The 25,908-nt window shown below is 42.2% G+C and overlaps 1 protein-coding gene across 1 annotated transcript in view; it reads left to right on the forward strand.

Annotated features, from left to right (window-relative positions):
• LOC112262507 (PDZ domain-containing protein 2) overlaps positions 1-25,670 on the forward strand; it is a 242,216-nt gene extending 216,546 nt beyond the window's left edge. Inside the window, exons 22-25 of the mRNA XM_042331146.1 lie at positions 9,650-9,751; positions 11,859-12,156; positions 21,892-22,026; positions 24,069-25,670. Of these exons, the coding sequence (XP_042187080.1) occupies positions 9,650-9,751; positions 11,859-12,156; positions 21,892-22,026; positions 24,069-24,235 (702 nt within the window). The 3' untranslated portion in view covers positions 24,236-25,670. The remainder of the gene's footprint in view (positions 1-9,649; positions 9,752-11,858; positions 12,157-21,891; positions 22,027-24,068) is intronic.
• The last annotated feature ends 238 nt before the right edge of the window (positions 25,671-25,908 follow it).

The following is a 25,908-nucleotide window of genomic DNA, read 5'->3' on the forward strand; positions in this document are numbered from 1 at the left end:
TCCCATATGATGCTGACAGCGCCCTTTCTCTTAACTCTCTCCTCCCTGTCTCTCCTCCCTGACCAGCTGTCTCTCCTCTCTGACCAGCTGTCTCTCCTCCCTGACCAGCTGTCTCTCCTTCCTGTCTCTCCTCTCTGACCAGCTGTCTCTCCTCCCTGACCAGCTGTCTCTCCTTCCTGTCTCTCCCCTGACCAGCTGTCTCTCCTCCCTGACCAGCTGTCTCTTCTCCCCACAGCTGTCTCTCCTCCCTGACCACCTGTCTCTCTTCCTGTCTCTCCTCCCTGACCAGCTGTCTCTCCTCCCTGACCAGCTGTCTCTCCTCCCTGACCACCTGTCTCTCCTCCCTGACCACCTGTCTCTCCTCCCTGACCAGCTGTCTCTCCTTCCTGTCTCTCCTCCCTGACCACATGTCTCTCCTCCCTGACCAGCTGTCTCTCCTCCCTGACCACCTGTCTCTCCTCCCTGACCACCTGTCTCTCCTCCCTTCATAATCCATTCACCCAGTTCAATGTAACATCTATAGGTTTAGGCTGTTAATGATACTTGCATTTTTCCTATACCCATCATGATGTTGCTACAACCTAGCCTACAGTGGTTCAACCTTTAAAAGTTGCAGCGTACTGCAGCACAGCTTGCGTAGTGCCGCAGAATTCTATGGCACGTTATTTAAGAGCCAACCACTGGTACCATTATTGCTAGTTAGTGCTAGTTTGACCACCAGAGGGCGTCTTTGAGAAGCATTTGATAGTCTTCAATGGTGGCTGTACTAGAGAATTTAAAACTTTTTTTGTAAGAACTGATTTTAAGAAATTTTGCTTGATTAATTTGACTAATATTATGGTGTTTCTATTCCAAGAACAACGAAAAACACTCTGGGTTTCCGTTAGGATGGAATGGAAAATATGGCGCTGTACAACGTGACGGTCGGGAGTAGGCTACAGTACTTGGCTATTTAGCCAAAGAATCCCCGTGATGTCCGGGCACGCGGAGACTGGGGTTCAATTCCTCGACGGGGAGGAAGGAGTAGGCTGTCCTTGTAAATAAGAATTTGTTCTTAACTGACTTAGTTAAATATAGGTTACACTAAGGGCATAACATTTCTACACCCTAATTGTATAACTGTAGTCTAACCAATACCCAAATGGAGATTTAGTCAAAATAAAAAATCGAATTGATTTATCAAGACCAGTCCTCATGCTTGTCTCAGAGCAGTGTGAAACGGTGCTCAAATAGTTGTATGCTTTTGCTTCGAATCCTATTGCTTCTAACTTCAATATGATCTTTAAATAAATAAGACCGACACCACTTTTAATAGCACATTACTCAACACTAATGGTAGGCCTACAGTATATCGAAAAATATGATGTGACTCAGCCGGCACAGGTATCAAACCTGCATCTGTAGCAACGCATTTTGCATTGCGGTGACTTAGACAGCTGCGCCACTGGGGAGGCTCCATCCACTGGGGAGGCCCCATCCACTGGGGAGGCCCCATCCACTGGGGAGGCCACATCCACTGGGGAGGCTCCATCCACTGGGGAGGCTCCATCCACTGGGGAGGCTCCATCCACTGGGAGGCCCCATCCACTGGGGGGGAGGCTCCATCCACTGGGGAGGCCCCATCCACTGGGGAGGCCCCATCCACTGGGGAGGCCCCATCCACTGGGGAGGCCCCATCCACTGGGGAGGCTCCATCCACTGGGGAGGCCCCATCCACTGGGGAGGCCCCATCCACTGGGGAGGCCCCATCCACTGGGGAGGCTCCATCCACTGGGGAGGCCCCATCCACTGGGGAGGCTCCATCCACTGGGGAGGCTCCATCCACTGGGGAGGCTCCATCCACTGGGGAGGCCCCATCCACTGGGGAGGCCCCATCCACTGGGGAGGCCCCATCCACTGGGGAGGCTCCATCCACTGGGGAGGCTCCATCCACTGGGGAGGCTCCATCCACTGGGGAGGCCCCATCCACTGGGGAGGCTCCATCCACTGGGGAGGCCCCATCCACTGGGGAGGCTCCATCCACTGGGGAGGCCCCATCCACTGGGGAGGCCCCATCCACTGTAGGGGAGGCTCCATCCACTGGGGAGGCCCCATCCACTGGGGAGGCTCCATCCACCTTTATGTAGGGGAGGCCCCATCCACTGGGGAGGCCCCATCCACTGGGAAGGCCCCATCCACTGGGGAGGCCCCATCCACTGGGGAGGCCCCATCCACTGGGGAGGCCCCATCCACTGGGGAGGCCCCATCCACAAAGTATCAAAATACAGAGAGGTGTTGGTAAAGGTATATTGTCCTGCTAACAGCCCATAATGGATATTATAATACTGTACAAGCTTTATGTAGGTGCTGAGGCTATATGACTGAGTGACTCAGCTTTATGTATGTAGGTGCCGAGGCTATATGAATGAGTCACTCAGCTTTATGTAGGTGCCGAGGCTATATGACTGAGTCACTCAGCTTTATGTAGGTGCTGAGGCTATATGACTGAGTGACTCAGCTTTATGTATGTAGGTGCCGAGGCTATATGACTGAGTCACTCAGCTTTATGTAGGTGCTTCTATATGACTGAGTCACTCAGCTTTATGTAGGTGCCGAGGCTATATGACTGAGTCACTCAGCTTTATGTAGGTGCCGAGGCTATATGACTGAGTCACTCAGCTTTATGTAGGTGCCGAGGCTATATGACTGAGTCACTCAGCTTTATGTAGGTGCCGACGCTATATGACTGAGTCACTCAGCTTTATGTAGGTGCCGAGGCTATATGACTGAGTCACTCAGCTTTATGTAGGTGCCGACGCTATATGACTGAGTCACTCAGCTTTATGTAGGTGCCCAGGCTATATGAATGAGTCACTCAGCTTTATGTAGGTGAGGCTATATGACTGAGTCACTCAGCTTTATGTAGGTACCACTATATGACTGAGTCACTCAGCTTTATGTAGGTGCCACTATATGACTGAGTCACTCAGCTTTATGTAGGTGCCACTATATGACTGAGTCACTCAGCTTTATGTAGGTGCCACTATATGACTGTGCCACTCAACTTGATAATATATAACAATATTTTTGATGTCATTTTTATTTTAAGAAAGTGAGCAATTGTAATCTGAATGAAGGCCAAAACATTTATTTCTGTTTTTAGAGGGAGAGAAACGCTGGGCCAATTGTGTGCCGCCCTATGGGACTCCCAATCTTGGTCGGATGTGATACATAATATTAAGGATTTTTGTTGTATTATTTGTTTTGTCTTTTCTGGTGGATTAAACTGAAATTGCAACCAATAACGGCCAGTTGTGAAAAAGCCAGAAATACATTCGACAATAGAATTCTCCCCCTACCCTCCTTCTAAGCAAGTCTGTTGTCCAGCTACCCGTTAATAGCCATTATGGCGCTGTACAACGTGACCGTGTGTGTTTGAAAGAGTATTTTCCAGGAAGCAACAATTTGCTTACCTTCATTAGACAACTTTGTTCCAATATTTCTGTAGTTTATTGATATTTATTCCCATAGTAATTCATTATGGATCCATAACTAAATAAACATAGGCATTTTGAAAGAGTATTTTTTATCATTATTTTATTAAAGAAAGCATAAAGATGCCCATTATTAGTTACATTGTTTTAGTTTGAATATGCAAACTGGCACTAACAACAGCGGGAACGTTTCCTTTGTCAGCGCCATTATTAGTGCAATGCCCCTTAAAATGTTGCTCTGTGCTACCCAGTGTGGCAGGATGTAGTTGTTATTTGTTTAACTATGGTCTTTTCTCTCTCTTTGATTCAAATGCTCACCACACTTCATTAATAAGGCCCAGTACTGTACAACTTATCCACTTATTAACCTGCTAAGGGGCTGGGGCTGGGTTTCTAATAAGCTAACATACGGAATTGTTTTAAGATAGTCATATGGAATTGTTTTAAGATGGTCATACAAAGGATTATTTAGATATTTTATTTAGAATTTTAGGACACCTGTAAATATAATATATTTACATTTTTTAACATTTTAATTTGGCAGTCCCAAAATAACAGACAGTCCCAAAATAAATCAAAAGTAGGTCGGTTTTGAAGTGTCTGTCCTATATCTGAGAGATATTAGAAAGCTAAACAAATTAAAAATACATTTACATTTACAGTGGAATTAGCTCTATACCTTTGTTGTGGAAATGCCCCATTCACTTCCATTCATTTTTCAGCCCGGTACTGGGTTACATTCAGACAAGTCCCGTGACACTTAGAGCTAAACGTTGTCATGGGATGTCTCCTGGTCTGATAAACACTGCTCTAGTTCTGTTACCTTTCACCTCAGATGGGATGTCTCCTGGTCTGATGAACACTGCTCTAGTTCTGTTACCTTTCACCTCAGATGGGATGTCTCCTGGTCTGATAAACACTGCTCTAGTTCTGTTACCTTTCACCTCAGATGGGATGTCTCCTGGTCTGATAAACACTGCTCTAGTTCTGTTACCTTCCACTGCAGATGGAATGTCCCCTGGTCTGACCAACACTGCTATAGCTCTGCCACCTTCCACTGCAGATGGAATGTCCCCTGGTCTGATAAACACTGCTATAGCTCTGCCACCTTCCACTGCAGATGGAATGTCCCCTGGTCCGACCAACACTGCTATAGCTCTGCTACCTTCCACTGCAGATGGAATGTCCCCTGGTCTGACCAACACTGCTATAGCTCTGCCACCTTCCACTGCAGATGGAATGTCCCCTGGTCTGATAAACACTGCTATAGCTCTGCCACCTTCCACTGCAGATGGAATGTCCCCTGGTCTGATAAACACTGCTATAGCTCTGCCACCTTCCACTGCAGATGGAATGTCCCCTGGTCTGACCAACACTGCTATAGCTCTGCCACCTTCCACTGCAGATGGAATGTCCCCTGGTCTGATAAACACTGCTATAGCTCTGCCACCTTCCACTGCAGATGGACATGTAGCCCCACCTTCCACTGCAGATGGACTGATAAACACTGCTATAGCTCTGCCACCTTCCACTGCAGATGGAGTGTCCCCTGGTCTGATAAACACTGCTATAGCTCTGCCACCTTCCACTGCAGATGGAATGTCCCCTGGTCTGACCAACACTGCTGTGGCTCTGCCACCTTCCACTGCAGATGGAATGTCCCCTGGTCTGACCAACACTGCTGTGGCTCTGCCACCTTCCACTGCAGATGGAGTGTCCTCTGGTCTGATAAACACTGCTATAGCTCTGCCACCTTCCACTGCAGATGGAATGTCCCCCGGTCTGATAAACACTGCTGTGCCTCTGCCACCTTCCACTGCAGATGCAGAAGGCCCATTTCTGTGGGGGCGTGTCCATCATTTATTGATATTACTTTAATAAAATATTTCAGTTGGGTTTATTACTTCATTATTTAAATCCTTAAAGTCATCATCTCATCTCTGCTGAGGCAGTAGCAGCCAGCCAGCCAGACAACCATGTAATGTTATGTCTGTGCTCCCCATTGATTGATCCTATTTAGCTAGGCTACTAGCTATGCTGCAGAGCTGTCTGACCAAATCGTTTTAGTAGCTACCTCATCAACTGTCTCTATCCCTCTCTTGTGTTGTGTTGATTCCTCTCTCATGTGGTCTGTGTGTATCCGCTTCTATCCTGGGCCTTCAATGAACAAGTGCAATGGATTATGGTCATTGTAGTTAATTACCACGTTTTCTGCGCTGAACTAGGTTGAGGATTTGCCTAATGAAAACTACTAAATTTCTATTGTGAACGATTTGATTTCTCTCTAGAACTCACCAAAAAATGGAAGTAGTTGTTAATAATCCCCCCTGCCCTCCCGAGTGGCCCAGTGGTGTAAGACATTGCATCACAGTGCTAGCTGTGTCACTAGAAATCCTGGTTTGAGTCCAGGCTCGGTCGCAGCTGGCCGCGACAGGGAGACCCATGGAGCGGTGCACAATTGACCTGAGTTGTCCGGGTTAAGGGAGGGTTTGGTCGGCAGGGATGTTCCTGTCCCATCGCGCACTAGCGACTCCTGTGGTGGGCCGGACTAGGTGTACAGTGTTTCCTCCGACACATTGGTGCGGCTGGCTTCCGGGTTAAGCAGGCGTTGTGTCAAGAAGCTGTGTGGCTTGGCTGGGTTGTGTTTCGGAGGATGCACGGGAGTTGCAGCGATGGGACAAGACTAACTTCCAATTGGATAATGAAAAAAATAATCCCCCCCAACATTGTATTTATTTTTTATCTCTCAGGACTAACACACAAACACATGTTGGCCCTGCTGAAGGAAACCAATTCTCTCTCTGAGGTAACCAGAGACGTCTGTCTGTAGCTGCATCTGTTGGCTCCATTAGTGAAAAATATTGGAGGGTTGCTGGTGTGGGATGGAGTGCTTCTCAGTGGAGTGTCTAAGAACACCAGGATCTCTCAGTTCTCAGGTCCATTTATTAGGTAGTTCAGGGTAAACAAGGGAGCAGGTAGTTCAGGGTAAACAAGGGATCTGGTAGTTCAGAGTAAACAAGGGAGAAGGTAGTTCAGGGTAAACAAGGGAGCAGGTAGTTCAGGGTAAACAAGGGATCCGGTAGTTCAGGGTAAACAAGGGATCTGGTAGTTCAGAGTAAACAAGGGAGAAGGTAGTTCAGGGTAAACAAGGGAGCAGGTAGTTCAGGGTAAACAAGGGATCCAGTAGTTCAGGGTAAACAAGGGATTATGTAGTTCAGGTAGTTCACGTAGTTCAGGGGATCCGGTAGTTCAGGGGATCCGGTTGTTCAGGGGATCCGGTTGTTCAGGGGATCAGGTAGTTCAGGGGATCCGGTTGTTCAGGGGATCAGGTAGTTCAGGGGATCAGGTAGTTCAGGGGATCAGGTAGTTCAGGGGATCAGGTAGTTCAGGGGATCAGGTAGTTCAGGGGATCAGGTAGTTCAGGGGATCCGGTAGTTCAGGGTTAACAGGGGATGAGTTTAGATAATAAAAGATGGCTTTTGGGAAATGAACACAATAGCACAAATAACTAAACACTTCAGATATTAGGTTGAGGAAAGGTAGCATGGTCCTACATCTGTTTGTGCCCTCTTTCCAACGGTATTTGGCATGACATTGACCATATACTGGAATCCTGGAAGGATATTGACCTCATCCCATCAGTAGAGGATGCCTGGTTATTTAAAAAAATGCCTTTCCTCACCATCTTAAATAAGCATGCCCCATTCAAGAAATGTAGAACCAGGAACAGATATAGCACTTGGTTCTCTCCAGACCTGACTGCCCTTAACCAACACAAAAACAACCTGTGGCGTTCTGCATTAGCATCGAACAGCTCCCGTGATATGCAACTTTTCAGGGAAGAAACCAATATACACAGGCAGTTACAAAAGCCAAGGCTAGCTTTTTCAAGCAGAAATTTGCTTCCTGCAACACAAACTCAAAAAAGTTATTGGACACAGTAAAGTCCATGGAGAATAAGAACATCTCCTCCCAGCTGCCCACTGCACTGAGGATAGGAAACTCTGTCACCACCGATAAATCCACTATAATTGAGAATTTCAATAAGCATTTTTCTACGGCTGGCCATGCTTTCCACCTGGCTACCCCTACCCCAGTCAACAGCACTGCACCCCCCACAGCAACCGCCCAAGCCTTCCCTATTTCTCCTTCTCCCAAATCCAGTCAGCTGATGTTCTGAAAGAGCTGCAAAATCTGGACCCATACAAATCAGCCGGGCTAGACAATCTGGACCCTTTCTTTCTAAAATTATCTGCCGAAATTGTTGCAACCCCTATTACTAGCCTGTCCAACCTCTCTTTCGTGTCGTCTGAGATCCCCAAAGATCTCCCACAGTCATCCCCCTCTTCAAAGGAGGGACACTCTTGAACCAAACTGCTACAGACCTATATCTATCCTACTCTGCCTTTCTAAGGTCTTTCGAAAGCCAAGTCAACAAACAGATAACCGACCATTAAGAAATCCCACCGCACCTTCTCCACTATGCAATCTGGTTTCAGAGCTGGTCATGGGTGCACCTCCGCCACGCTCAAGGTCCTAAACGATATCGTAACCGCCATCGATAAGAAATCACCTGACAATCACCACATCCTCATCGGCAGACTCGATAGCCTTGGTTTCTCAAATGATTTCCTCGCCTGGTTCACCAACTACTTCTCTGATAGAGTTCAGTGTGTCAAATCGGAGGGCCTGTTGTCCGTGCCTCTGGCAGTCTCTATGGGGGTGCCACAGGGTTCAATTCTTGGGCCGACTCTCTTCTCTGTATACATCAATGATGTCGCTCTTGCTGCTGGTGAGTCTCTGATCCACCTCTATGCAGACGACACCATTCTGTATACTTCTGGCCCTTCTTTGGACAGTGTGTTAACAAACCTCCAGACGAGCTTCAATGCCATACAACTCTCCTTCTGTGGCCTCCAACTGCTCTTAAATACAAGTAAAACTAAATGCATGCTCTTCAACCGATCGCTGCCTGCACCTGCCCACTACTCTGGACGGTTCTGACTTAGAATATGTGGACAGTAGTATAACAAATACCTAGGTGTCTGGTTCGACTGTAAACTCTCCTTCCAGACTCACATCAAACATCTCCAATCCAAAGTTAAATCTAGAATTGGCTTCCTATTTCGCAACAAAGCATCCTTCACTCATGCTGCAAAACATACCCTCGTAAAACTCACCATCCTACCGATCCTCGACTTCGCGATGTCATTTACAAAATAGCCTCCAATACCCTACTCAATAAATTGGATGCAGTCTATCACAGTGCAATCCGTTTTGTCACCAAAGCCCCATATACTACCCACCACTGTGACCTGTACGCTCTCGTTGGCTGGCCCTCACTTCATACTCGTTGCCAAACCCACTGGCTCTAGGTCATCTACAAGACCCTGCTAGGTAAAGTCCCCCCTTATCTCAGCTCGCTGGTCACCATAGCATCACCCACCTGCAGCACACGCTCCAGCAGGTATATCTCTCTAGTCACCCCAAAGCCAATTCCTCATTTGGCCGCTTCTCCTTCCAGTTCTCTGTTGCCAATGAGTGGAACGAACTACAAAAATCTCTGAAACTGGAAACACTCCCTCACTAGCTGTAAGCACCAGCTGTCAGAGCAGCTCACAGATTAATGCACCTGTACATAGCCCATCTATAATGTAGCCCAAACAACTACCACTTCCCCTACTGTATTTATTGATTTATTTTACTCCTTTGCATCCCATTATTTATATTTCTACTTTGCACGTTCTTCCACTGCAAATCTACCATTCCAGTGTTTTACTTGCTATATTGTATTTACTTCGCCACCATGGCCTTTTTTTTTGCCTTTACCTCCCTTATCTCACCTCATTTGCTCACATTATATATAGACTTATTTTTCTACTGTATTATTAACTGTATGTTTGTTTTACTCCATGTGTAACTCTGTGTTGTTGTATGTGTCGAACTGCTTTGCTTTATCTTGGCCAGGTCGCTATTGTAAATGAGAACATGTTCTCAACTTGCCTACCTGGTTAAATAAAGGTGAAATAAAAAAATGAAAATAGGAGTTGTTAAGACAGCACCAGGCTAGAGGAGAGGAGTGTCAGGGATATAATGTCTGAGACATTGTTGAAGTATTGTCATCCTTGTCTTGAAAGATTCATGTTGTGTGTGTTGTTTCTGCCCCCCCCACCTAGGATAAAGATGATACCCACTTTGTAGTCTTCTCCAAAGAAGAGGGATCCGGACTTGGTTTCAGCATCGCTGGTGGAATGGACCTTGAGCAGAAGTCCATAACTGTAAGTACAGTAGTATAACAGTAGTATAACAGTAGTATTACAGTAGTATACCAGTAGTATAACAGTAGTATAACAGTAGTATACCAGTAGTATAATGGTAGTATTACAGTAGTATAACAGTATTATAACAGTAGTATTACAGTAGTATTACAGTAGTACTACAGTAGTATTACGGTAGTATAACAGTAGTATAACAGTATTATTACGGTAGTATTACAGCAGTATACCAGTAGTATACCAGTAGTATTACAGTAGTATAACAGTAGTATAACAGTAGTATTACAGTAGTATAACAATAGTATTACAGTAGTATAACAGTAGTATTACAGTAGTATAACAATAGTATAACAATAGTATTACAGTAGTATAACAGTAGTATTACAGTAGTATAACTTCTTATGGCTGCAATCCCGTTAACGGGAGCGATATGACACCAGCCAGTGAAAGTGCAGGGCGCCAATTTCAAAACATCAAAAATCTCATATTTAAAATTCCTCAAACATACATGTATCTCATACCATTTTAAAGCTAATCTCGTTGTTAATCCCACCACAGGGTCTGATTTCACATAGGCTTTACAGCAAAAGCACCAAACGATTATGTTAGGTCACCACCAAGTCACAGAAAACACAGCCATTTTTCCAGCCAAAGATTTTCCAGCCAGAGTCACAAAAACCACAAATAGAGATAAAATGAATCACTAACCTTTGATGATCTTCATCAGATGACACTTCAAGGACTTCATGTTACACAATATATGTATGTTTTGTTTGATAAAGTTCATATTTATCAAAATATGAGTTTACATTGGCGCGTTACTACATTCACTAGTTCCAAAAACATCCAGTGATTTTGCATAGCCACATCATTCAACAGAAATACTCATCATAAATGTAGATGATTATACAAGTTATACACATGGTATAATAGATATACCTCTCTTTAATGCAACCGCAGTGTCAGATTTCAAAAAAACTTTACGGAAAAAGAAACCCATGCAATAATCAGAGACGGTGCTCAGAAGTAAAAATCTTACCTTTGATGATCTACATCAGAAAGCACTCCAGGAGTCCCACGCCCACAATAAATGTTTGATTTCGTTCGATAATATCCGTTATTTATGTCCAAATACCTTCTTTTGTCAGCGCGTTTGGTATACATATCCAAACGCTCATTCTGGTCATCGTTACATCGGACAAAAACGTCAAAGAGTTATATTACGGGTCAAAGAAACATTTCAAACTAAGTACAGAATCAATCATTAGGATGTTTTTAACATATAGCTTCAATAAAGTTCCAACCGGAGTATTCCTTCTTGTCTTCGTGAGCAATGGAACGCAAGTGAATACCATGAGGAATAAACATGATCAGAAAATGGCTGCTTGATAGACACCTGAGATATTCTGCTCTCATTCACTCCCACAACACCCTAGAAGTCTCATTATAATTTATATTGATGGTTGACATCTAGTGGAACCCCTAGGCAGTGCAACATCATTCGTATCTCAAGGGGATTTCATTGGGGACTCTGGTGAATACATACAAAAATCAGATTTCTCACTTCCTGTTTTGATTTCTCCTCAGGATTTTGCCTGCCATATGAGTTCTGTTATACTCACAGACATCATTCAAACAGTTTTAGAAACTTTAGAGTGTTTCTATCCAATACTAATAATAATATGCATATATTAGCAGCTGAGACTGAGGAGCAGGCCGTTTACTTTGGGCAACTTATTCATCCAAGCTACTCAATACTGCCCCCCAGCCATAAGAAGATAACAGTAGTATTACAGTAGTATAACAGTATTACAGTAGTATTACAGTAGTATAACAGCAGTATTACAGTAGTACAGTACATGTTTAAAAACAAAAACAAAAAATCATTTGAAAATGTGTCATGAAAGATATGGAGTAAGTAATGAGAAACCTAGAGTAAACAATTTTTTTTGTCTCTATTCAATGTTGAACAATTCATTACTCACCCACTCCACTTACCATCAATCCAATCCCTTTAGATATATTGGAGTGCCTAGTGTGTAGGGGCTAGAAGTTGATTTGGGATTTAACTTCACTTCTTAACTCTCCCACTTACCTCTGTTTGGGGCAGGTCCATCGGGTGTTCTCTAAAGGCGTGGCCGGCCTGGAAGGAACCATTCAGCGTGGGGACAGTATCCTGTCCATCAACGGCAGCAGCTTGGAGGGGATGTCCCACGTAGAAGCCGTGTCCTGTCTCCACCATGCTAGACTGTCCTCTCAGGTCCTGGTGGTTATTCGCAGGGGGAAGGACAGTGAAGGACAGATGTCCCCGAGACAACATGACCTGTCCCACCACACCGGAAGAAGCTACTCCCTGGGATGCAGAGAGAACCGGCCTGAGACGACTAGATCTGTTATGGGACTGGGAGGTACAGGATAGGAAACAATAACATACTGCAAAGCCGGAGTGATCTGCACATTTTTTTATTGTAGCTTTCAAATAGACACATTCTTCTCCTATACCCTGCAACTCTTCCCTGAGGCCTTGGTGTACAGGAGATGTGTTTTTCTGTCAACGGGGAAACTAATGGTTAATAAACAACTTAAGTTATTGCAGAATATTAAATGGCAGATATATTAAATTTTTCCTGGTTTTAGATCTAGTAGGACCTGTTTACTCTCGGTATGGTTGTTCTAAGTCCGTGTAATGTGTTAATCACATCATTAAGTCTTAAACAAAGAAAATGAACAAGTTTAGATTTAATAGCATATTTAGAAAGAGAGGAGTGAATTGGACTAGTAATGTTTCTGCCTAGTGCTACAGCACGTCATGGCAGAGTTCACTAAACAACTGACACCCAATGACATAACATACGTAACATACATAACATACATAACATACATACAAACAATTACATTTACATTAATCATGGTTTCTTTCTGTGCAGATATATTGAAGCAACATCTCAAGACATCAGTCAGGATGTTAAAGCTTGGTCACAAATGGGTCTTCCAAAGCTGAAATAAATCATTCTCTCTACTAATTTTTTTATTGGGTATGACGCTACAAGCTTGGCACACCTGTATTTGGGAGTTTCTACCATTCTTCTCTGCAGATCCACTCAAGCTCTGTCGGGTTGGAATGGGGAGCGTCGCTGCACAGCTATTTTTAGGTCTCCCCAGAGTTGTTAGATTGGGTTCATGTCCGGTCTCTGGCTGGGCCATTCAAGGACATTCAGAGACTTGTCTCGAAGCCACTCTTGCGTAGTCTTGGCTGTGTACTTAGGGTCGTTGTCCTGTTGGGAAGTGAACCTTTGCCCCAGTCTGAGGTCCTGTGTGCTCTGGAGCAGGTCTTTCATCATGGATCTCTCTGTTCTCTGCTCCGTTCATCTTTCCCCTCGATCCTGACTAGTCTCTCAGTCCCTACCGCTGAAAAACATCCCAACAGCATGATGCTGCCATCACCATGCTTCACCGTAGGGATGGTGCCAGGTTTCCTCCAGACGTGACACTTGGCATTCAAGCCAAAGAGTTCAATCTTGGTTTCATCAGACCAGAGAATCTTGTTTCTCATGGTCTGAGAGTCCTTTAGGTGCTTTTTAGCAAATTCCAAGCGAGCCTTTTATTGAGTAGTGGCTTCCGTCTGGCCACTCTACCATTAAGTCCTGATTGGTGGAGTGCTGCAAAAATGGTTGTCCTTCTTGAAGGTTCTCCCATCTCCACAGATGAATTCTGGAGCTCTGTCAGAGTGACTATTGGGTTCTTGGTCACCACTCTAACCAAGGCCCTTCTTTCCCAATTGCTCAGTTTGGCCAGGCGGCCAGTTCTAGGGAGAGTCTTGCTGGTTCCAAACTTCTTCCATTTAAGAATGATGGAGGCCACTGTGTTCTTGGGGACCTTCAATGCTGCAGAAATGTTTTGGCACCCTTCTCCAGATCTGTGTCTCGGAGCTCTACGGACAATTCCTTTGACCTCATTGACCTTTGGTTTTTGCTCTGACATGCTCTGTCAGCTGTGGGACCTTATATAGACAGATATGTGCCTTTCCAAATCATGTCCAATCAATTGAATTTACCACAGGTTGACTCCAATCAAGTTGTAGAAACATCTCAAGGATGATCAATGGAAACAGGATGCACCTGAGTTCAATTTTGTGTCTCAGCAAATTTCAATAAAAAAAAATTTAAACCTGTTTTCGTTTTGTAATTATAGATTGCTGAGCATTTAAAAAAAAATGTAATCCATTTTAGAATAAGGCTGTAATGTAACAAAATGTGGAAAAAGTCAAGGAGTCTGAATACTTTCTGAATGCTCTGTATGCCGGACTCTGACATTGTTTGTTCTGATGTTTCTTTAATTCTTTATTTTTACTTCATGGATGATGTGTGTATTGTTTTTGTATTGCTGCACTGTTGGATCTAGAAACACAATCATTAGGTATTACTGCACTGTTGGATCTAGAAACACAATCATTAGGTATTACTGTACTGTTGGATCTAGAAACACAATCATTAGGTATTACTGTACTGTTGGAGCTAGAAACACAATCATTAGGTATTACTGTACTGTTGGATCTAGAAACACAATCATTAGGTATTACTGTACTGTTGGAGCTAGAAACACAATCATTAGGTATTACTGCACTGTTGGATCTAGAAACACAAGCATTAGGTATTACTGCACTGTTGGATCTAGAAACACAATCATTAGGTATTACTGCACTGTTGGAGCTAGAAACACAATCATTAGGTATTACTGTACTGTTGGAGCTAGAAACACAATCATTAGGTATTACTGTACTGTTGGATCTAGAAACACAATCATTAGGTATTACTGCACTGTTGGATCTAGAAAACAACATTAGGTAACTCACTGTTAGGTATTACTGCACTGTTAGGTATTACTGCACTGAGCTAGAAACACAATCATTAGGTATTACTGCACTGTTGGATCTAGAAACACAATCATTAGGTATTACTGCACTGTTGGAGCTAGAAACACAATCATTAGGTATTACTACTGATCTAGAAACACAACATTAGGTATTACTGCACTGTTGGAAGCTAGAAACACAATCATTAGGTATTACTGCACTGTTGGATCTAGAAACACAATCATTAGGTATTACTGCACTGTTGGAAGCTAGAAACACAATCATTAGGTATTACTGCACTGTTGGATCTAGAAACACAATCATTAGGTATTACTGCACTGTTGGATCTAGAAACACAATCATTAGGTATTACTGCACTGTTGGATCTAGAAACACAATCATTAGGTATTACTGCACTGTTGGACTAGAAACACAATCATTAGGTATTACTGACTGTTGGATCTAGAAACACAATCATTAGGTATTACTGCACTGTTGGATCTAGAAACACAATCATTAGGTATTACACATCTAGAAACACAATCATTAGGTATTACTGCACTGTTGGATCTAGAAACACAACATTAGGTATTACTGCACTGTTGGATCTAGAAACACAATCATTAGGTATTACTGCACTGTTGGATCTAGAAACACAATCATTAGGTATTACTGCACTGTTGGTATTCTAGAAACACAATCATTAGGTATTACTGCACTGTTGGAGCTAGAAACACAATCATTAGGTATTACACAAGAAACACAATCATTAGGTATTACTGCACTGTTGGATCTAGAAACACAATCATTAGGTATTACTGCACTGTTGGATCTAGAAACACAATCATTAGGTATTACTGCACTGTTGGATCTAGAAACACAATCATTAATCATTAGGTATTACTGCACTGTTGGATCTAGAAACACAATCATTAGGTATTACTGCACTGTTGGATCTAGAAACACAATCATTAGGTATTACTGCACTGTTGGAGCTAGAAACACAATCATTAGGTATTACTGCACTGTTAGCTAGTCATTAGGTATTACTGCACTGTTGGATCTAGAAACACAATCATTAGGTATTACTGTACTGTTGGAGCTAGAAACACAATCATTAGGTATTACTGCACTGTTGGAGCTAGAAACACAATCATTAGGTATTACTGCACTGTTGGATCTAGAAACACAATCATTAGGTATTACTGTACTGTTGGAGCTAGAAACACAATCATTAGGTATTACTGCACTGTTGGAGCTAGAAACACAATCATTAGGTATTACTGCACTGTTGGAGCTAGAAACACAATCATTAGGTATTACTGTACTGTTGGAGCTAGAAACACAATCATTAGGTATTACTGCACTGTTGGAGCTAGAAACACAATCATTAGGTATTACTGCACACTGAAACACAATCATTAGGTATTACTGCAGCTAGAAACACAATCATTAGGTATTACTGCACTGTTATCTAGAAACACAATCATTAGGTATTACTGCACTGTTGGAAGCTAGAAACACAATCATTAGGTATTACTGCACTGTTGGAAGCTAGAAACACAATCATTAGGTATTACTGCACTGTTGGAGCTAGAAACACAATCATTAGGTATTACTGCACTGTTGGAGCTAGAAACACAATCATTAGGTATTACTGCACTGTTGGAGCTAGAAACACAATCATTAGGTATTACTGCACTGTTGGAAGCTAGAAACACAATCATTAGGTATTACTGCACTGTTGGAGCTAGAAACACAATCATTAGGTATTACTGTATTAGCTACTAGGTATTACTGCATCTAGAAACACAATCATTAGGTATTACTGCACTGTTGGCATCTAGAAACACAATCATTAGGTATTACTGCACTGTTGGCATCTAGAAACACAATCATTAGGTATTACTGCACTGTTGGAGCTAGAAACACAATCATTAGGTATTACACAATCATTAGGTATTACTGCACTGTTGGAGCTAGAAACACAATCATTAGGTATTACTGCACTGTTGGATCTAGAAACACAATCATTAGGTATTACTGCACTGTTGGAGCTAGAAACACAATCATTAGGTATTACTGCACTGTTGGAGCTAGAAACACAATCATTAGGTATTACTGCACTGTTGGAGCTAGAAACACAATCATTAGGTATTACTGCACTGTTGGAGCTAGAAACACAATCATTAGGTATTACTGCACTGTTGGAGCTAGAAACACAATCATTAGGTATTACTGCACTGTTGGAGCTAGAAACACAATCATTAGGTATTACTGCACTGTTGGATCTAGAAACACAATCATTAGGTATTACTGCACTGTTGGATCTAGAAACACAATCATTAGGTATTACTGCACTGTTGGATCTAGAAACACAATCATTAGGTATTACTGCACTGTTGGAGCTAGAAACACAAGCATTAGGTATTACTGTACTGTTGGAGCTAGAAACACAAGCATTAGGTATTACTGCACTGTTGGACTGCACTGTTGGAGCTAGAAACACAATCATTAGGTATTACTACTAGAAACACAATCATTAGGTATTACTGTACTGTTGGAGCTAGAAACACAAGCATTAGTATTACTGTACTGTTGGAGCTAGAAACACAATCATTAGGTATTACTGCACTGTTGGACTGTTGGAGCTAGAAACACAATCATTAGGTATTACTGCACACTGTTGGATCTAGAAACACAATCATTAGGTATTACTGCAGCTAGAAACACAATCATTAGGTATTACTGCACTGTTGGAGCTAGAAACACAATCATTAGGTATTACTGCACTGTTGGACTGTTGGAGCTAGAAACACAATCATTAGGTATTACTGCACTGTTGGAAGCTAGAAACACAATCATTAGGTATTACTGCACTGTTGGAAGCTAGAAACACAATCATTAGGTATTACTGCACTGTTGAAGCTAGAAACACAATCATTAGGTATTACTGCACTGTTGGATCTAGAAACACAATCATTAGGTATTACTGCACTGTTGGAGCTAGAAACACAATCATTAGGTATTACTGAGCTAGAAACACAATCATTAGGTATTACTGCACTGTTGGAGCTAGAAACACAATCATTAGGTATTACTGCACAAGAAACACAATCATTAGGTATTACTGCACTGTTGGAGCTAGAAACACAAGCATTAGGTATTACTGCACACTAGGTATTTGCACTGTTGGAGCTAGAAACACAATCATTAGGTATACTACTGTTGGACTGTTGGCACTGTTGGAGCTAGAAACACAATCATTAGGTATTACTGCACTGTTGGAGCTAGAAACACAATCATTAGGTATTACTGCACTGTTGGAGCTAGAAACACAATCATTAGGTATTACTGCACTGTTGGAAGCTAGAAACACAATCATTAGGTATTACTGCACTGTTGGAGCTAGAAACACAATCATTAGGTATTACTGCACTGTTGGAGCTAGAAACACAATCATTAGGTATTACTGCACTGTTGGAAGCTAGAAACACAATCATTAGGTATTACTGCACTGTTGGAAGCTAGAAACACAATCATTAGGTATTACTGCACTGTTGGATCTAGAAACACAAGCATTAGGTATTACTGCACTGTTGGAAGCTAGAAACACAATCATTAGGTATTACTGCACTGTTGGAGCTAGAAACACAATCATTAGGTATTACTGCACTGTTGGATCTAGAAACACAAGCATTAGGTATTACTGCACTGTTGGATCTAGAAACACAAGCATTAGATATTACACTGTTGGAGCTAGAAACACAATCATTAGGTATTACTGCACTGTTGATCTAGAAACACAAGCATTAGATATTACTGTACTGTTGGAGCTAGAAACACAATCATTAGGTATTACTGCACTGTTGGAGCTAGAAACACAATCATTAGGTATTACTGTACTGTTGGAGCTAGAAACACAATCATTAGGTATTACTGCACTGTTGGATCTAGAAACACAATCATTAGGTATTACTGCACTGTTGGAATCTAGAAACACAATCATTAGGTATTACTGCACTGTTGGAGCTAGAAACACAATCATTAGGTATTACTGCACTGTTGGAAGCTAGAAACACAATCAACATTACTGCACTGTTGGAAGCTAGAAACACAATCATTAGGTATTACTGCACTGTTGGAAGCTAGAAACACAATCATTAGGTATTACTGCACTGTTGGAATCTAGAAACACAATCATTGGGTATTACTGCACTGTTGGAGCTAGAAAAACAAGCATTAGGTATTACTGCACTGTTGGAGCTAGAAACACAATCATTAGGTATTACTGCACTGTTGGAGCTAGAAACACAATCATTAGGTATTACTGCACTGTTGGAGCTAGAAACACAATCATTAGGTATTACTGCACTGTTGGAGCTAGAAACACAATCATTAGGTATTACTGCACTGTTGGAGCTAGAAACACAAGCATTAGGTATTACTGCACTGTTGGAGCTAGAAACACAAGCATTAGGTATTACTGCACTGTTGGAAGCTAGAAACACAATCATTAGGTATTACTGCACTGTTGGAGCTAGAAACACAAGCATTAGGTATTACTGCACTGTTGGAGCTAGAAACACAATCATTAGGTATTACTGCACTGTTGGAGCTAGAAACACAATCATTAGGTATTACTGTACTGTTGGAAGCTAGAAACACAATCATTAGGTATTACTGCACTGTTGGAATCTAGAAACACAATCATTAGGTATTACTGCACTGTTGGAGCTAGAAAAACAATCATTAGGTATTACTGCACTGTTGGAGCTAGAAAACAATCATTAGGTATTACTGCACTGTTGGAGCTAGAAACACAATCATTAGGTATTACTGCACTGTTTGAGCTAGAAACACAATCATTAGGTATTACTGCACTGTTGGAGCTAGAAACACAAGCATTAGGTATTACTGCACTGTTGGAGCTAGAAACACAAGCATTAGGTATTACTGTACTGTTGGAGCTAGAAACACAATCATTAGGTATTACTGTACTGTTGGAGCTAGAAACACAATCATTAGGTATTACTGCACTGTTGGAAGCTAGAAACACAATCATTAGGTATTACTGCACTGTTGGAGCTAGAAACACAATCATTAGGTATTACTGTACTGTTGGAGCTAGAAACACAAGCATTAGGTATTACTGCACTGTTGGAGCTAGAAACACAATCATTACGCTGCACCTGAAATAACATCTGCAAATCTATATACACGACCAATAAACTTTGATTTGATTTGATTTAGAGGACGGTTGTCCTGCAAACAGAAAAGTAAGGAACTTCTCTGCCATTTTGTTTGATATAGATGTTAACCAATCAGCATTCAGCATTAGACCCACCCGTTGTATAATACTGTATCAATAACCATGTTTGATATAGATGTTAACCAATCAGCATTCAACATTAGACCCACCCGTTGTATAATACTGTATCAATAACCATGTTTGATATAGATGTTAACCAATCAGCATTCAGCATTAGACCCACCCGTTGTATAATACTGTATCAATAACCATGTTTGATATAGATGTTAACCAATCAGCATTCAACATTAGACCCACCCGTTGTATAATACTGTATCAATAACCATGTTTGATATAGATGTTAACCAATCAGCATTCAACATTAGACCCACCCGTTGTATAATACTGTATCAATAACCATGTTTGATATAGATGTTAACCAATCAGCATTCAACATTAGACCCACCCGTATAATTGTATAACCATACTGTTAACCAATATCAATAACCATGTATTTGATCAATAGATGTTAACCAATCAGCATTCAACATTAGACCCACCCGTTGTATAATACTGTATCAATAACCATGTTTGATATAGATGTTAACCAATCAGCATTCAACATTAGACCCACCCATTGTATAATACTGTATCAATAACCATGTTTGATATAGATGTTAACCAATCAGCATTCAACATTAGACCCACCCGTTGTATAATACTGTATCAATAACCATGTTTGATATAGATGTTAACCAATCAGCATTCAACATTAGATACTGTATCAATCAATAACCATGTTTGATATAGATGTTAACCAATCAGCATTCAACATTAGACCCACCCGTTGTATAATACTGTATCAATAACCATGTTTGATATAGATGTTAACCAATCAGCATTCAACATTAGACCCACCCGTTGTATAATACTGTATCAATAACCATGTTTGATATAGATGTTAACCAATCAGCATTCAGCATTAGACCCACCCGTTGTATAATACTGTATCAATAACCATGTTTGATATAGATGTTAACCAATCAGCATTCAACATTAGACCCACCCGTTGTATAATACTGTATCAATAACCATGTTTGATATAGATGTTAACCAATCAGCATTCAGCATTAGACCCACCCGTTGTATAATACTGTATCAATAACCATGTTTGATATAGATGTTAACCAATCAGCATTCAACATTAGACCCACCCGTTGTATAATACTGTATCAATAACCATGTTTGATAGAGACGTTAATCAAAACTCATTTTCTCATTAACCATTATCAGAAAAGGTTTTTTGTTTCATAATCACACTTCAAATCAAATTTTATTTGTCACATACACATGGTTAGCAGATGTTAATGCGAGTGTAGCGAAATGCTTGTTGCTTCTAGTTCCGACAATTCAGTAATAATCAACGAGTAATCTAAGCTAACAATTCCAAAACTACTACCTTATACACACAAGTGTAAAGGGATAAAGAATATGTACATAAAGATATATGAATGAGTGATGGTACAGAGCAGCATAGGCAAGATGCAGTAGATGGTATCGAGTGCAGTATATACATATGAGATGAGTAAACTAGGGTATGTAAACAAAGTGGCATAGTTTAAAGTGGCTAGTGATACATGTATTACATAAAGATGCAGTAGATGATATAGAGTACAGTATATACATATACATATGAGATGAATAATGTAGGGTATGTAAACATTATATTAAGTAGCATTGTTTAAAGTGGCTAGTGATATATTTTTCAACAATTCCCATTATTAAAGTGGCTGGAGTTGAGTCAGTGTCAGTGTGTTGGCAGCAGCCACTCAATGTTAGTGGTGGCTGTTTAACAGTCTGAAGCTGTTTTTCAGTCTCTCTGTCCCAGCTTTGATGCACCTGTACTTGACCTCGCCTTCTGGATGGTAGCGGGGTGAACAGGCAGTGGCTTCAGTTCCTAAAACCAAAGTGCTATTTGTATAGAGCTGACAAGATTCCTGCGGGACTGGGTGCTCACTGTGCCTCTGTGTGTTCCCATAGTGGTGGAGGTGGGTCCTGACGGGGCTCTGAGGGTGGAGCTGCTGAAGACGTCAGCTGGTCTGGGCTTTAGTCTGGAGGGGGGCAAAGCCTCGTCACAAGGAGACCTACCCCTCAACGTTAAACGAGTCTTCAAAGGTCAGCCAACACACACACACACACACACACACACAAACGCAGGAACGTAAGTATACACACACCCAATACCTTGGTCTTTATTCCTATGGTGGTATGGCAGTGTGGCCACCAGAGGGGGCATTTCCCCAGCATGGCAGTCAAAACAGACACGGTCAGTGAGTTTGTCTGCCAATACAGACTTTCCAATGAAGAGAGGAGGGGAAGAGGAGAGGAGGGGAAGAGGAGAGGAGAGGAGGGGAAGAGGAGAGGAGGGGGAGAGAGGAGAGGAGAGGAGAGAAGAGAGGAGGAGGAGGAGGAAAGGAGGGGGAGAAGAGAGGAGGAGGAGGAAAGGAGAGGAGGGAGAAGAGAGGAGAGGGAGAGGAGAGGAGAGGAGAGGGGAGGAGGAGAGGAGAGAAAAGAGGAGAGGGAAAGGAGAGAGAGACAGCTGGGGGGAGAGGAGGAGATCCTGTGAGAGGGAGAGAGAGGAGAGATCCTGAGACAGATGTAGAAAGAGGAGAGCTGGGTTGGGAAAGGAGAGATCCTGCGTAGACAGCTGGGTTGGGTTACATGTAGAGGAGAGATCCTGTGTAGACAGCTGGGTTGGGTTACATGTAGAGGAGAGATAGACAGCTGGGTTGGGTTACATGTAGAGGAGAGATCCTGCATAGACAGCTGGGTTGGGTTACATGTAGAGGAGAGATCCTGCATAGACAGCTGGGTTGGGTTACATGTAGAGGAGAGGAGAGATCCTGTGTAGACAGCTGGGTTGGGTTACATGTAGAGGAGAGATCCTGTGTAGACAGCTGGGTTGGGTTACATGTAGAGGAGAGATCCTGCATAGACAGCTGGGTTGGGTTACATGTAGAGGAGATAGACAGCTGGGTTGGGTTACATGTAGAGGAGAGATCCTGTGTAGACAGACAGCTGGGTTGGGTTACATGTAGAGGAGAGATCCTGCATAGACAGCTGGGTTGGGTTACATGTAGAGAGAGGAGAGATCCTGCATAGACAGCTGGGTTGGGTTACATGTAGAGGAGAGATCCTGTGTAGACAGACAGCTGGGTTGGGTTACATGTAGAGGAGAGGAGAGAGCTCCATGTAGAGGAGAGATCCTGTGTAGACAGCTGGGTTGGGTTACATGTAGAGGAGAGATCCTGCGTAGACAGACAGCTGACAGGTTGGGTTACATGTAGAGGAGAGGAGAGATCCTGCATGTAGAGGAGAGGAGAGATAGACAGCTGGGTTGGGTTACATGTAGACAGCTGGGTTGGGTTACATGAGAGGAGAGATCCTGTGTAGACAGCTGGGTTGGGTTACATGTAGAGGAGAGGAGAGATCCTGCATAGACAGCTGGGTTGGGTTACATGTAGAGGAGAGGAGAGATCCTGTGTAGACAGCTGGGTTGGGTTACATGTAGAGGAGAGGAGAGATCCTGCATAGACAGCTGGGTTGGGTTACATGTAGAGGAGAGGAGAGATCCTGCATGTAGAGGAGAGACAGCTGGGTTGGGTTACATGTAGAGGAGAGATCCTGTGTAGACAGCTGGGTTGGGTTACATGTAGAGGAGAGATCCTGTGTAGACAGCTGGGTTGGGTTACATGTAGAGGAGAGATCCTGTGTAGACAGCTGGGTTGGGTTACATGTAGAGGAGAGATGTCATGGCGGAAGAGAGCTTTCAGAATCCTACACTATCTACAACAAGGTTTTATAGATCCAACATTTAAGTACTCAGGTATCATGCAGTTATAATGCATTATGATAGTTATAATGCATTATGATAGTTATAATGCATTATGATACAGTTATAATGCATTATGATAGTTATAATGCATTATGATACAGTTATAATGCATTATGATAGTTATAATGCATTATGATAGTTATAATGCATTATGATACAGTTATAATGCATTATGATACAGTTATAATGCATTATGATACAGTTATAATGCATTATGATAGTTATAATGCATTATGATACAGTTATAATGCGTTGTAATACTTGTCATGACCATTTATGACCTATTATAACGTCTGATCATAATGAACCCAACCTCCTCTAGGTGGTGCTGCGGAGCTGTCGAGGGTGGTGGACGTGGGGGACGAGGTACTGGAGGTCAACGGACGCTCGCTGCAGGGCCTCATGCATTACGACGCCTGGAACATCATCAAGGCCGTCAGCGAAGGCCCCGTGCAGCTTGTCATCAGGAAACCGCGGACCTCTGTATGACAGACATACAACAGACATATAGAACTAATATGAAGAACCAGACGTACCTCGTAGAGCACGTATGTCAGCTTGAGGTGACATAATATATAATCCAGGACTTTTGTATGACAGACATACAACAGACATATCTCAGAGAACTATACATATAGCTACGATGGTTGAAATGTTATTATCATGACATATTCTGATGAAACGGACCGACATTGCAAAGTGGTTATTTTGTTAAAGCAGACTGCAATTCGGTCCGGAATGTCAAAGAGAGTGTCAAAACCAGATCGTGGAGTATGAAGCATTCTTTCTTTTATTATAGTGTTTTATACAGGAGGACAAGAGGCTATTATAGTGTCTTATACAGGAGGATATTAGACTATTATAGTGTTTTATACAGGAGGACAAGACACTATTATAGTGTCTTATACAGGAGGACAAGACACTATTATAGTGTCTTATACAGGAGGATATTAGACTATTATAGTGTTTTATACAGGAGGACAAGACACTATTATAGTGTCTTATACAGGAGGACAAGACACTATTATAGTGTCTTATACAGGAGGACAAGACACTATTATAGTGTCTTATACAGGAGGACAAGAGGCTGTTATAGTGTCTTATACAGGAGGACAAGACACTATTATAGTGTCTTATACAGGAGGACAAGAGGCTGTTATAGTGTCTTATACAGGAGGATATTAGACTATTATAGTGTTTCATACAGGAGGTCAAGAGGCTGTTATAGTGTCTTATACAGGAGGATGTTAGACTATTAAAGTGTTTTATACAGGAGGACAATAGGCTATTATAGTGTTTTGTACAGGAGGACAGGATAGACGAGTATAGTGTTTTATACAGGAGGGCAAGAGGCTATTATAGTGTCTTATACAGGAGGGCAAGATACTATTATAGTGTCTTATACAGGAGGATATTAGACTTATAGTGTTTTTATACAGGAGGACAAGAGAGACGAGTATAGTGTTTTATACAGGAGGACATGAGACTATTATAGTGTTTTATACAGGAGGACATGAGAGACTAGTATAGTGTTTTATACAGGAGGATATTAGACTATTATAGTGGTTTATACAGGAGGATATTAGACTATTATAGTGTTTTATACAGGAGGATATTAGACTATTATAGTGTTTTATACAGGAGGATATTAGACTATTATAGTGTTTTATACAGGAGGATATTAGACTATTATAGTGGTTTATACAGGAAGACGAGAGGCTAATATAGTGTGTTTTACAGGAGGATAAGAGAGTGTCTTTATGGTGGCATCTTGGAATACGCTTGGAATACGCTTTCCACACCTCTACAAGGTGTGGAAAGCGTTCCACAGGGATGCTGGCCCATGTTGACTCTACAAGGTGTGGAAAGCGTTCCACAGGGATGCTGGCCCATGTTGACTCCAATGCTTTCCCACAGTTGTGTCTAGTTGTCTGGATGTCCTTTGGGTGGTGGACCATTCTTGATACACATGGGAAACTGTTGAGCGTGAAAAACCCAGCAGCGTTGCAGTTCTTGACACAAACTGGTGCGCCTGGCACCTACTACCACCCTGTTCAAAGGGACTTAAATCTGCTGTCTTGCCTATTCACCCTCTGAATGGCTCACAGACACAATCCAGGTTTCAAAGGCTTAAAAAGTCCTTCTTCAACCTGTCTCCTCCC

This window comes from Oncorhynchus tshawytscha, linkage group LG12 (assembly GCF_018296145.1).
Source record: "Oncorhynchus tshawytscha isolate Ot180627B linkage group LG12, Otsh_v2.0, whole genome shotgun sequence".
NCBI lineage: Eukaryota > Metazoa > Chordata > Actinopteri > Salmoniformes > Salmonidae > Oncorhynchus > Oncorhynchus tshawytscha.